At 31.9% G+C, this 14,068-nt stretch overlaps 2 protein-coding genes across 4 annotated transcripts; one reads left to right on the top strand and one right to left on the bottom strand.

The window, feature by feature from the left end:
- The first annotated feature begins 1,330 nt into the window (after positions 1–1,330).
- LOC145116733 (oxysterol-binding protein-related protein 4C-like) lies at positions 1,331–8,979 on the top strand. 2 transcript variants are annotated; one of them, XM_079053061.1, is made up of 7 exons: positions 1,331–1,477; positions 6,455–6,607; positions 7,036–7,281; positions 7,390–7,486; positions 8,101–8,392; positions 8,486–8,588; positions 8,665–8,979. In XM_079053061.1, the coding sequence occupies exons 1-7, from the start codon at positions 1,358–1,360 to the stop codon at positions 8,920–8,922; spliced, it is 1,269 nt and encodes a 422-aa protein (XP_078909187.1). In that variant the 5' UTR covers positions 1,331–1,357; the 3' UTR covers positions 8,923–8,979. The 2 variants fall into 2 exon arrangements, with proteins under 2 accessions (XP_078909187.1, XP_078909186.1); XM_079053060.1 differs by lacking the exon at positions 1,331–1,477 and adding an exon at positions 6,110–6,361.
- Positions 8,980–8,995: 16 nt separating this feature from the next.
- Positions 8,996–13,646, bottom strand: LOC145116734 (glycosyltransferase BC10-like). 2 transcript variants are annotated; one of them, XM_079053062.1, is made up of 11 exons: positions 13,344–13,642; positions 12,182–12,688; positions 11,753–11,851; positions 11,007–11,107; positions 10,858–10,929; positions 10,476–10,566; positions 10,286–10,366; positions 10,061–10,120; positions 9,845–9,967; positions 9,526–9,564; positions 8,996–9,332 (listed from the first exon to the last, which is right to left on the bottom strand). In XM_079053062.1, exons 2-11 carry the CDS (start codon positions 12,560–12,562, stop codon positions 9,204–9,206), a joined length of 1,176 nt encoding a protein of 391 aa, XP_078909188.1. In that variant the 5' UTR covers positions 12,563–12,688; positions 13,344–13,642; the 3' UTR covers positions 8,996–9,203. The 2 variants fall into 2 exon arrangements, 1 of the variants encoding a protein (XP_078909188.1); XR_013712281.1 differs by lacking the exon at positions 8,996–9,332 and having other exon boundaries at positions 10,061–10,140; positions 13,344–13,646.
- Positions 13,647–14,068: the final 422 nt, after the last annotated feature.

Raw genomic sequence — 14,068 nt, 5'->3', positions numbered from 1 at the left:
TATTCATTTGTTTCTTCAAGATATCTATATGAACGTGATACATGAATATAGTCAAACTCAAACGTTCAAGATTCTGTTTCCCGAATCTAACTTGTGTCAACCAAAAGCAACATGGCTTCTGCGACGAGCTTGGGCATGATCTATCATTTCAGTCTAAGCACGACCATACATTTTAATGTCAACACCAAATCATCAATGAGCCAAAGATATCGACTCCAACTATAGGAAAAAGTGAACAAATAAAATTTGACTACATAAATTCCACCTATACCTCATGTCATATCTAGTTAAACCCTGTATGATTGCCATTTACGAATAATACTGGGGAAAAACCAAGACATAACAGATTGTCGGAGAAAATCTCATGCATCTCCATTTGAAGAATATATGATATTACCATCTTCTAATTACTTGTGACATAATCCATGAAGTAATCTCTAAGTGTGGGTTACTCCAATACCTTAAAATCTCCTTTTAAAGTACTCATGAGTATTGGTCACAAACTTTGCTATGTTCATCCCCATGAATAATCTACCAATGATCAATGACAATCCCAATTCATTACTTTCTTCCAGGAGTAGGACCGATTGTAGAAGTTTGAATAAATTAAGGTTCTGAAAGTGGTTCTAAACATGAAAAAGTGGAACACAATGATAATCTAAATGAAATAACCGAATTCCATCAAATATTAACTTCTCCACTTAATAATTGTCTGGTCGTATAGAGACGACAACTACATCGGTTCCTAAATTAAAACAAACTAAAATAAAGTACTCAGGTTAATACATATGGTTTTGTTACTAAGATACGAAACATAAAAAATAACGTATTTATATGATCATATTTATGCATTAGGGTCCACCTCAAAGAAAATGTCATGGAGGTTAATCCTCAAAAGTTATCTAAATGAAACTCAAGCGTTGAACAAATATTACTTTATTAGACATGTAGGGCATTTTAATTAAGTTATGTAAAAATAATTATTTAATTATATTTTCTTGTAAATATTTGTATATGTATTATCAAACAATTTCATAATGCATCGATTAGTGATAGATTTTGACCTACATAAAAATAAAAATAAAAATCTTCCCAAATGCTACAATCCAAAAACTTTAAAAAAGTATTTGCATTTTGTGTTTTGAACTTTGAATGCACGTTCTTAACTTTTCTCAATATTTTTTTATCCAAAACATGTCAATAACAATAATTGGACAAATAGTGATTGTGTAAATATTTAAAAAAAATATTATATGAATTATACAAGATATTTGTAAAATATAAAACTATAAAGCTCTCCCTCACTTGGTATGAGAATGGATGAATTAAACCAAACCCTACAGGCTACGACTAGTCCATGTTCTTCCATAACCACCAAAGCTCTTGGGCTTATATATATACCCATCCTTTTGCTTGCTATTGCTACTTCCTCTCTCTATATCTCTCCTGTATCACAGAAGCTACTTCTTTTCAAATGGTACTCTCTCTCTCTCTCTCTCTCTCTCTCTCTCTCTCTCTCTCTCTCTCTCTCACACACACACACACACACACACACACAAACTACCTCTCTCTATATCTCTTATATCACACAATCTACTTCTTTCACTGACTTGCAATTGCTACTACCTCTCTCTCTATATATTTCTATTATGTATGTATGTATGTATACTTGGACCAGTATCATAGAGTTGTGTCAAAACACTAAAAAAAACTATAGTTAATGATAACATGAACGATCGTCTTAATGTTTAATTATGAAAATATTTTTCTCGTATTTATTTATAATTTATTAACTTTCCTCTTTCCGGATATTATTCACAAGAAGTGACAATGATTGCATTTAAAGATATGAAATATCTTACGATAATGTATAGATATATATAATACAAAATAAAACGTCAACTTTTTTTATTTGAATTAGTCAGACCGAGGTCCCCAAGCTCCAAACCAATTTCCTTGTCCAAGCCGTTTCCTTTTTTACTTATCCCAAATTATATAATGATGTAGTTTAATTTAAATCGTGTTATCAAATATTTTTTTTAATATGAAATTAAGTACCAACATTGCTACTAAAAAAGGTCAAGTCTTTTGACAATGCATTTCAATTGATAGAATGTAAGGTGTCAACATATATGCACATTAGGGAGGACGAAGTCGTTCCCTTCCAACCTACTGAACCCACTGTCACATCAATTTTTGTCTCTTATTTTTCTTCATCTTTCCCAACCCACAACACATGTAAATCATATCTTTCTCAACCCACTCAATTAAAAAAATACAAAATAACTAAGGTACATGTTTTAAAACACATGGTACAAGAGGAAACAAGAGAGAGAAAGTAGAGAGAGATGATGAAGTGGGTTAATGAAACCAATTAACCAACCCGTTGAAGCGGGAGTGGTACCACCGGTAACTCGATTGCTAATTATGATTTTACCTTTGATTGTTTTGTATTTTTTTTAATTGAATGAATTGAGTGGGTTCAAAAAGATAGGGTTTCCGTGTGTTGTTGGTTGGAAAAGATGAAGAAAAATAAAAGAGAAAAAGTGATGTGACAGTGGGTTCAGTGGGTTGGGAGGGAATAACTCCCTCCTCCCTTAGAGGCGTAGTCAATATAGGGCAAGAGTGGGTCTTGGTCCATTCACACAAAATTAAGGTTATATATAGAGTAAATTACATGAATGGTCCCTATGGTTTAGGGTAATTTGTACGTTTGGTCCCGAACTTATTTTTTTAACTCGGAAGGTCCCTACTGTTTGTTTTTGTTACAAGATTGGTCCCTGTCTTACTTAAAAAGATTATTTTGCCCTTGATTTTTTAATTTATTTAAATAAACACCCACCTCCTCACCTTACCTTACCTACCCTCCAATTTCCCTATTTAAATAATAGTCGTTTTAGGTAAGACAGGGACCAAGTGCGTAACAAAAACAAACAGTAAGTACTAAGCGCGTGATAAAAACAAATAGTAGGGACCTTTTGAGTTAAAAAAATAATTTAGGGACCAAGCGTGCAAATTACCCCAAACCATAGGGACGATTCGTGTAATTTACTCTTATATATATATATATATATATATATATATATATGTGTGTGTGTGTGTGTGTGTGTGTGTGTGTTAAATAAAAGGAATTGGGGTTGTAATATGGCATATTCTATTTAAAACATGAAATTAGTATAAGAGAATACATTGTTGTCTATGTCGATTAGACTCCATTTTAGATTATTTTAATGATGTAAGATAACATCGTGTGCAACTTAAAATAAACAATTTAGTTAAGAATACATATATAATTACATTTTGTTATTGTTTGAAGAATTTTGCCACTTGTTCATATTTTGTATATTATTTGGGTTACTTTAAAACAAAATCCTGGCTACGCCACTAATGCACATACTATCTATGATACCACATTTAAGGGTTTCTTTTTTTCTTTTATACATTTTGAGCATTTTGAATGAGAGTTAGTCCATACACAACAACAAGTTGTTGTGTATGACAAAAAATTGTTGTGTAAGAATCATTTGTCATTTTGAATACTGAACATATATACGATAGAAAAATCACGGTATCCACATCGTAAACGAACTTGTATTCGTCCAACCTTTTACAAATACTTAAATAACAAATTTAAATTTATCTTAAGAAAAAAAAATGAGATAATTTGGCCAAACCTATTGAAAGAAATAATTACTCTTATCATTCAAAGTTTTTTATCTTATAGTCCAAAGTTGTTCTTATAATATTTAAAAATTCTTATATCACTTAAAAAGTCTATTAAAAATGTATATAGCATAACATGTCGTATGAGTCTCATGATCTGTTTCTATTAATTATAATCGAACTAATTAAAATAAGGGGCCCCTTTTAAAAACACAACACAGAATGTATTTATTGTTACCTCATGACTATTATTTTCGAAAATTAAATTAAAGTCAAAGTTTTGTGAACTGTCAATGACAAGACCAACTTGGCTGAAATTGCCGGTGCCGGCAAGTCACAGCCAGCTACTACTGGCGAATAAATTCGGACATAACAAATGGGGTTTCGAGTTGTTATAAATTAAAATTGCTTTTTTAAATAACGGTCAACGGTTTTTTTAGTATTTTATTAAGGGGTGTTTGGGATTGTTTATTTAAAAAAAAATTGTTTTATTTGTAAAGTTGTTTATTAGTTTTTTCGGTATCAAAACGGAGTTTAAAAAAATATTTAGATTAACTTATCTAATATCAAAACGTAATAAGTTGATTAATTGTTTTTAGTGTTTGACAATTTCTGCTTATATATGTAAAAATACTAATAAATGCCGACATATAAACATATATTTACAATAGGGTTAATATGGTAAGTCATATTAACCCTATTGTAAATAAGTCATAATTTCATAAACTATTTTATATAAATTAGAACCCATTAACTTATCAATTAAGTAAATAAGTATTTCTTTTATTTTAATATATCCAAACACTAAACTTGCTTATTAACAGTAGATGTGACAATGGGTCGATCTGAGTTGGGTTCGAGTTTAACCCATTTAATAATTGGGTTGAAAATTTCAACCAAACACAACATGTTTATTTAAATGAGTTAATATTTCCAATCCAACTCAACTTTTTAGATAAATGGGTTATCACCGGGTTGATCTTGTTATGTAGTTCCCGACCCAACCTATTAAATATATGGGTTAAACTTGGGTTAACCTATTTAAAATCAATTAAATAAATTATATAATTAAATATTATACCACTTAAATTATAAAACGTAAATAAAACTTCATAATTATGATAAAAACACAATCTTAGTTCATAAATACAAATAAATTGTTCAAATAACATTAAATGTGTTTAGTTTCATTGTGATTTTGGAGAGTGACCAGTATTGTCAGCACTAAAAAAGGATGAATATTAGGATTGAATTTTATTAAACATAGATAATAATAATGCAACATTATAATTTACAAATTAATACTTTGATTAATACATGATAATATTCAAATAATATTAAATTATATATATATATATATATATATATATATATATATATATATATATATATATATATATATAACGTTAAATGGGTTGACAGGTTGAAAACATGTTGATAATCTTTACCCAACCCAGCCTATTTAATTAAATAAGTTAGACAGATTGACACATATAAGTTAAATGTGTTGAAAATCTCAACCCAACTCGTTAATTTTGAGTTGGGTTGGCGGGTTGAGTCGATTTTTGCTAGCTCTAATTAACAGTGCCAACCAGTCATTAATTCATGTTTTGAGTTGCACATGATTAAAAAAAACAACACGATAAATACAAATTTTAGACCTCATGACATTGTTTGAAGTTAAAAGCTTTCATTAAATAAAACAAATCAAGAAGTTTTCTTAAAAATATATTTGTTAATTGTTACATATCCTTGAAGTTCATAAAACAACGTTATTTCGCGTATCATATATTAAAAATGATGTAATAAGAATCAATTAGACCGGTAAAAAATTAAATATATATAACAAAAATGTAACTGATATAAACGACAAAAACAAATTGGTTTCGGTTTTAAGATCATCTTGAACACAGACAATAAATTGTGTACAAAATAAAAATAGTTAGCTTTTAGGCGCAACTCCATTACTTTCGAGGTTATATTCATGTGATTTGGATGAATAACATATCTAGGTTCGAGTCCATCAATAACCACACTCTTGACTCATCTTAGTCTACTCCTTGCTCGCTACTCAATTTCGTGAACAAAACAGACTGATATTGTTTTACCTGTCTTATAATACTCTTTGAAACCAAGGGCGGATTTAGGGGTGGTCCAGGGTGGCACCGGCAACCCCTAACTTTTCCGGCCGCAGTTGAAAATTTTTCAAAAATTTTATTTTTTCTATTATTGTGCAACCCCTGACTTTCCCGTGCAACCCCTACTGTGAAATCCTGCGTCCGCCCTGTTTGAAACTAGGGTGTCATATTGTACGGTTGGTATTTGGGCAACTAAACAATCCTACTTTCAAAAATACAAAATTAAAATACTATTTTCTTCAAGTTTGAATTATTTCGATATTGATAGTTAGTCACATATTGACAAACATTATTTATTGACAATTGTGTCTTAAAAAAATAAAATGGTACATTTTCTTGGAATTATGATTTATGACAAATGTAAACGCTACCCCACACCATATCTCCATTTGGGTGAAAATCTACGCTGGTTTTGGCTTCAAAAAGGCAAAAAAATCTATTTTACATTTTCAGTTGCTTTCGTTACGCGTTTATCTAGGGTTTTTTCTTATCTTTTCCTTTTACGTTTGCTTCCCTTTATCAAAGATTCTCCGCCCTCATCGACTTCCTTAAAGTTTCAGGTTAATTGATTCGATTTCTACGTTTTTGTGGTATATTAATCTAATTCTCGTGTGTTAATATCGTATCTCTACAAAAAAATGGATTCTGAACAGGTGAAAGAAGAGGAGGAATCCACCGTAGTTCTGACTTCGCCTTTATCGTTGGATTGTGAGTCTGGGAACGATTACAGAACACCGAATTTGTTACAGCGATTATTGAGTCTCTTGAAGAATGTTCGACCAGGATCCGATCTCACTCGTTTCACAGTATGTTTTTCTGTTTTCAGTTATTGCTTATGTACGTCTCAATCAAATTATTCAAAGGGTTTTGCTGCTTTTATTCGATGTATCTAATAGCTATTGACTTTTGTCTTCGATTGTTATGTAACTTTTCAAAGATTTCAGCCACATAATTCTCTAAATTTCGATTCCGATTGTGAAGTTCAATCAGGTTATTTGAAAATTTAGTAAAGTTTTTATATTATCATCAGTTCTGTGGTGGAAGATTAGTCTGTGTGATACATCACAAGTTTCTCTTTTTGTGCTTGAGATATTATGAATTTATGAATTTATGTTCTTCTCAATTCTCATACACCTCTTTTGTTTGCTTCTTCATTCTATAAATTCAGGTCCAAATTGTTTTTACTTTTCTGATGAGTAACTGTTGATAATCAATTAATCACACTGCATTTCAGTTGCCACCTATCTTCAACATTCCCAAATCACAGCTCCAATGTTATGGAGAATCAGTATATTGTGTCAACAACGACATTCTTACCAGATGTGCAAATGGTGGAAGCCCACTTGAAAGATTCACATCAGTTGTTGCATGGAGCATTTCTACTTTCCGCCCTCTAATGTTTGGTGTGGCTCCCTACAACCCTGTTCTTGGAGAGACTCACCATGTCTCAAGAGGCAACCTAAATGTATTACTAGAACAGGTAACACCTTCTTTGAATCAAATTATATTTTTATATAAACTTTCATAAAAAAAATGCTTGTTAATTGTTACAACTTACAATCACATGAACAACTTGTTACTCTTGTAGGTTTCACATCATCCGCCTGTGAGTGCTCTTCATGCTACCAATGAGATAGACAACATTGAAATGACATGGTGTCAATATGCAATTCCAAAATTCTGTGGTATTTATAACATTTTTATGCGCTATTTGTTAAGTTGCACAAGAGTCAAGACATAACAGAACAGGTTGTACTGTGTTTGACATGCATTGGACTGCGACTGGAACTGATATCAATGAAACAAAATTTGCAATTTTTTTTGTCCTATTCAAAAAGGTGGGACGGGGACTCACTCCCAATCTCTCATCTGTGCAAAAGACGTAAACGCCCTTCTCATCCTCATAATTGAAAATAGCCCTAGAAAGCTCGTCCAGTCCAATCCCCTCCCTTCCTGTGTAACAAACGCAGGCTGTGTTTGTTAACCAGGAAATGATTTGACTGGACAAGCTTTGTAGAGCTATTTTCAATTATGAGGATGAGGAGGGCGTTTACGTCTTTTTGTACAAATGAGAGATTGGGAGTGAGTCCCGGTCCCACCTTTTTGAATAGGACAAAAAAAATTGCAAATTTTGTTTTATTGATATCAGTTCCAGTCGCAGTCCAATGTATGTCAAACGCAGTACAACCTGTTCTGTTATGTCTTTGTGCTACTTAAAAAACGGAGATTTAAATCATTTAATGTGGTTCTTTTAGTAAAATATTGTATAATTATGCTACTATTCTTTTATGTCATTTAGGTACCTCGATTGAAACAAAGGTGCTTGGTAAAAGACATGTGAAGCTTGTAAACAAGGGTGAATGTTACGTGATGAACTCCCCAAATCTTGTTATAAAGTTTCTTCCTTTCCCTGATGTGGAGTGGCTGGGAAACGTTAAAATTCAATGCGAAGAAACTGGGCTTGAAGCCGAATTGTGTTACAAAGGCAACTCCTTTCTAGGCAGAAAGGGAAATTACAGATCTATTAGAGGAAAAATTATATCTTCATCAAATATGAAAACTATTTACGAGATCAATGGTCATTGGGACAAGTAATTCTTCTACGACATTCATTTTCACAAAAACACCTTTTTGAGTGGGTTAAAGATTTTTATTTTTATTTTTTATTTTTAAATATTAACCAGGACTGTGACAGTGACGGATATTAGCAATGGCAAAATGACAGTGATTTATAGGGCAAATGATGTAATCTCAGGACTTAAAACACCAATTGTGAAGGATGTGAAGGTATAATTTTACTACTTTTTTTTTAATGTTAAATGTTTTTTTTTTTTAATTTATATAATGAATTTTAACTAATCAGGGAGTGTGGAAAAGTGAATCTGGTGTGGTATGGGGGAAAGTTAACCAAGGGATAATGAACAAGTCATGGGATGAAGCAAAAGTTGCAAAGACAACCATTGAAGAAAAGGAGAGAGAATTTGCTAAAAATAGGAAGTTGAAAGGTGAAAATTGGGTTCCAAAACATTTTGTATTATCAAAGTGTAGAGAAAATGGTGAATGGGAGGTGAAACCTAAAAATACAAAAGTCCCTTTAGCACCAATAATCGTACCTATTTGAGAAATGTATATATATAATATTTCATTTCTTTCGTGAAATCCTAAAATAATTGAAGCATCGATTACATTACATATAAACAAAAACATAGAAACATAGATTTGTTGGTTCCTAATAAACATATTTAAAGAATAGAAACTTGTTCTTACTTACAAAAGTTCAGCCATTTATGGCGTTTACATCAAAAATAGATACAAGGAAAATTTACCACTAAATAATTGGCCAAAAATGAAGTTCATTCGAAAAAGCTTTACAACAAAAGGAAAAAAATTGTAACAAAAATTTCAAAACATTGTCTGATGTGTGAAAAGGTCTATCATGGAGTTTTGAGTCTCGGGCAAGAATTTCCTTGCGAATAAGTAACATGGACGATTGATCCCATTCAACATACAAGGCGTAATCATAGTTTTCTTCTGCATAATTTACAATATGATTTATATTCAATGATTCTTTAAAGAAGAATAAGTAAAAAGGCTAAATGCATTTCATGTATTTGTTTATTATAGCAATGTACTTTGAAAGAAACTTGTTTTGTATTTAGACGTTAAGAAAAGAAAGTAGGATGTTTGACATTTCTTGCATTTAACCCTAAAAAAAAAGATATACCTTTCGCTCACTTGTAACATGAACACTCTTGGTGATCGACTGCAAGAATAATACAACCAACATATCAAAATCCAAAAATTCAATGATAAGAATGATGAGTATATTCATGTCATCGGAAAAAAGTCCTTTGTCTTTTGTCTTTTGCACAGACAAGACAATAAGTCCTAGTGGGTCCTACCTTTCATATTAGAACAAAATTTGCAACTTTTATCTTATTGATCAAAATCTCAGTCCAATGCAAGACAAATACAGTGTTGAGTCTCAGTCCAATGCAAGACAAATACAGTGCAACAGTTTGATTCTATACAACTAATTATACCGTAATGTTTTTGATTAGTTGGTGTGAGATGTCTTTTTCTCGGTAAGATTTTGGATGCCATTTTCCTTCGGACCAATCAACGTGTGTTACTGACCGGTTTGCGATCCCTTTTGGATCGAGAATCTGAACATTAAAAATAAAATAAAAAAATCTTAATTTATGAGATTTCCCTCAAATTCAATCAAGTGAAGGAAATGGGAAAAAAATATTTCTCACATGAAAAAAGGTTGGTAAGTAATGTTCGTCGGCGTAGCAATTGCGCCCTTCCATACCAGGCTGTTATACAAGAAATATTCCTACAAATTACTCAAATGATTCTTGATCTTTGAAGTTTGAAGATTAACATAATTGTTGTCAATATAATTAATTCCCATTTCAAAAAAAAAAAAAAAGCCCAATTAAACAAATTAAACCTTAAACGATTTATACAAGTATACTCACCCTGCAATAATGCCTGAATTTTGTGTAGTAGAGACTATCGGCCATAACTATGATCGCATGTTGGCGCTTCATTGTGAACCACTACAAAAATTTAACGTCAAAATTTGCATGAAATTAAAAAAAAAAAAAATTTAGAAAATTGCTTATGAGTTACGATGTTGAAAAAAGATGCAATTTCAAAAACTTTTACCTGTGCGCCCTTCCGAAAAGATTTCTTCTCAACTTCAGGCAACATATGTTCCGAGTATCGCCCACTTCCATGTGGACCAGGATCCTCAAAGCTACAAATCACCAAAAATTGATTCCTATTAAGTTATATATTTTTCCTTTAAAAGGAATTAAAAAAATATAAAAAAAAGTTTTTAATCCACCAGGCAGTAGTATCTTTGGAGAAATAGGCGAGGGTTTGAGTCTTATCAGATGCAGTGTGGGCCACTTTGTGCCTTGTTTATATCTGATGTGATGCTTTTGGACAGCGGTGTTAGTCAGGTTACGAATTGTTTGAAATATAACTTTTTTGAAAAAAAAAAGGTTAAAAAAGTAGTGAAACATTTAAGAGGTGTGTAATTTACCTGTCAATGAAGCTGACATTTGTGTACATAAGATAATTGTACACATAGTCGAAATCCCGCAAGGGTACACAACTGAAATGCAAAAGAAACAAGAATTTAAAGCAAAATGAGAGAGAGAGAGAGAGAGAGAGAGAGAGAGAGGTGGTTGCCTGTCGGATAGTAATACAAAATGACGATTGTCGGAATCTTTTAGTGCATTTGCCAAAAGTCGTTTTTCTGCATCAACCATCGAAATTTTCCCCCAATCTACCTGGCATAATAGATTAAGATATTGTTTCACTTTTACTTAATGACCTAAAAGAGGACATGACTTAATATGATAATTTATAAGCTAGATATGGGTGTTGAGGCGTTCTTTTTTGACTTAATGCAGAAAGAACGACTTAATTTGAGTGTTTGGTCACTAACTTATTATTTTAACTCGGAAGGTCCCTCCTGTTTGTTTTTGTTACGCGCTTGGTCTCTGTCTTACCTAAAATAACTATTTTGCACTTGATTTTTTAATTTATTTAAATAAACACACCCCAACCCTACCACCTTCACCTTACCTTACCTACCCCACCACTTTTTCCTATCTAAATAATAGTCTTTTTAGGTAATATAAAGATCAAACGCGTAACAAAAACAAACATTAGGGACCAAACACGTAACAAAAACAAAAAGTAGAGACTTTCCGAGTTAAAAAAATAAGTTAAGGACCAAGCGCGTAAATTGCCCCAAACCATAGGGACCATTCGTGTAATTTACTCTAACTTTTTAGAAAATTTCACTCGTTTATTTTTCCTTCCATCTCCGCAAGTGTGTCGTCAATTTCTCAAATATTCTTTAAATTTATGCATACAATGCTTCATCAAGAATTAATATATTCGAATTTCTTGATTATGAATCTACATACCTTGCCACTGCGAATTTCCCGGTTGATGAAGTAACGGCTAGAATGGACGGGTTTTTCTCTTGATGCATGAATGTAGACGGAAAATCTACCATCATGTCCCTATTATATACAATAACAACGTCACTAAGTAAAATGTATCTAAAATGATACATTTAAAACCCAATGTGTCTTATATTTATCACGCACATTGTGCTTGATAAATAGCACACACCGTACATTATTGTGCTTGATTAATATCTATCCTACACATATTAATCAGGCACATGCAGTACACAAGCATATTGCCTAATTGATATATTGAATATGCCTAATATATATTAATCATGCACAGACAATATGACATATTGTATGTGCCTAATTAGTATTGTTGTGTCTATGATACATACTTGTATGTATCAGACACATGACATTTGTATATGCCATCAATACCTGAAAGAATTTGTCCCACAACTTCTCGAAAGGCAATGATCCAACACTCAAGAACATGAAAGCAATCTTGGGATTATTCGACTCAATTGATGGTGTGTTCAAAATATTCTTGATAAAAACACGAGAAGCAATCTCAGCATCACTAAGTTCTCTTGCAGGAGGTGGAAGCCAACTAGAAAACGTGTTACAACTAGATGACATAATGATATGACACGCACCCGAATTTTGAAGTGGATAAATATAAGCAAAAATCAAGAAAACACAAACAAACACAACCAATATAATAATCCAAGTTGGTTTCTTTAATCGAGCACGATGACGTGGCAAAGGCAAGATTTTTGTGTCTTTCATGCCTATACGCCATGCCTGAGCTGCCTTCATTTAAAGATAATACATCACACGCTTATATCCAATGAAATTGTCTCTTTTGAGAACATTAACCTCAAAACTATAGAGTAACACTAAGATCAAATCAACACGATGTTCCAATCCTTTAATTATCCAAGCCTGTAAACAAGAAAATAAAAGTTTAACTTGCGATAATCACTTTGAAAATGCACATCCGATTAACATAAATTAAAAATTCTTGATTTTGCAAACATTAGGATTCAAGATTTTAACATAAATCGACCCGTTTCACTATGATTAACAAATGAATTAAGCAATAGATCAAGAAAGCACAAACTTGGGTATCTCAATTGGATCGATTCAACCACATATAACTTATCATCATTATGAAGCTTAAAATCGAAATCGAAGATTGTTCAAGGAACGGATTTCTAAACAACCGACAATTCACAATAAAAGATGAAGAAAACAGGAAGAACAATGCACAAAATGAAAAGGGAAATGAAAAATCAACCAATCTCAGTCAACGACCAAATTCTAGTCCTAATTTAGACATTGGATACATGAACACGAAACATTCATGGCTTTAGTTCCCTAAATGCCAACATAAACGCAAATATGTATATATAAACGAATGTAACACCATTTTAAAGCATCGAACGAATCCCCCCTAAAAAAAATCAAATCTTTATACGAATTCACGTGAACCCATTTGAACATTGCAGAATTGAATCTGATTAATACCCAAAAGGGAAATTTAATCTAGGGGATTTTTCTTGAAATAATACGAAAAAGAAATGACTAATGGTAATACCTGATTCAAAAGACATGTCCTTCAACCTTCAAGCTCTTTCTTTAAACATTTACCTCGAGTAAAATAAGATCTCACAAATGAGCGTTAAGATCTGGAAAGAGGGTTTATCTGTAATTTTATGAAGTCGATTCGTTTGTATCTCTTGATGAGTGAGAGATTGGAAGATGCAGGATGAAGGTTAAAAAATAATTGTGTTTTTTGATTGGTTGTTTCGTGTTTTTACAGAGCCCAAAGAACAAGAAGAATTCTGCCGGCGAATTTTATAACAGTCGGGTACGGGGTCATACTTAATTTTTTAACATTAAATGGTAATGGAGTAGTAATGAGTAATAACATTTAAACCCTTCATTATTTGGACCACTATCTATTGATTCAAACTACTCCACTTAAAAATGTCCAATCTATAAGGGGTGGGTATGGATTGGATAAAAGTGTCCAATCTATATGTGTGTATTGATCCGAAAAGCTCCGGGTTATTTATTACTATTGTGAACACCACTACACTTCATCGGTAATAATGTTAATTTTCGACACGGCCTGTTAATATAAGAGTTTTATTTGAGTTTTTCTGACCGTTAACCCATTTACAATACGGGTCGTGTTTGGGTTTACAAATAATTTCACGAGTTGACATATGAACATGTTTTATTTTATTAGATTAAAAAAATAAAAAAAAATATTTATTAAATAAATGAGAGATGAAAGACTAATAAATAAATATATGA

Source organism: Lactuca virosa, chromosome 5, assembly GCF_052849685.1.
Source record: "Lactuca virosa cultivar CGN04683 chromosome 5, Lactuca_virosa_CGN04683_v6, whole genome shotgun sequence".
Taxonomy (NCBI): Eukaryota; Viridiplantae; Streptophyta; class Magnoliopsida; order Asterales; family Asteraceae; genus Lactuca; species Lactuca virosa.
This window is presented reverse-complemented; position numbering and strand designations above follow the sequence as displayed.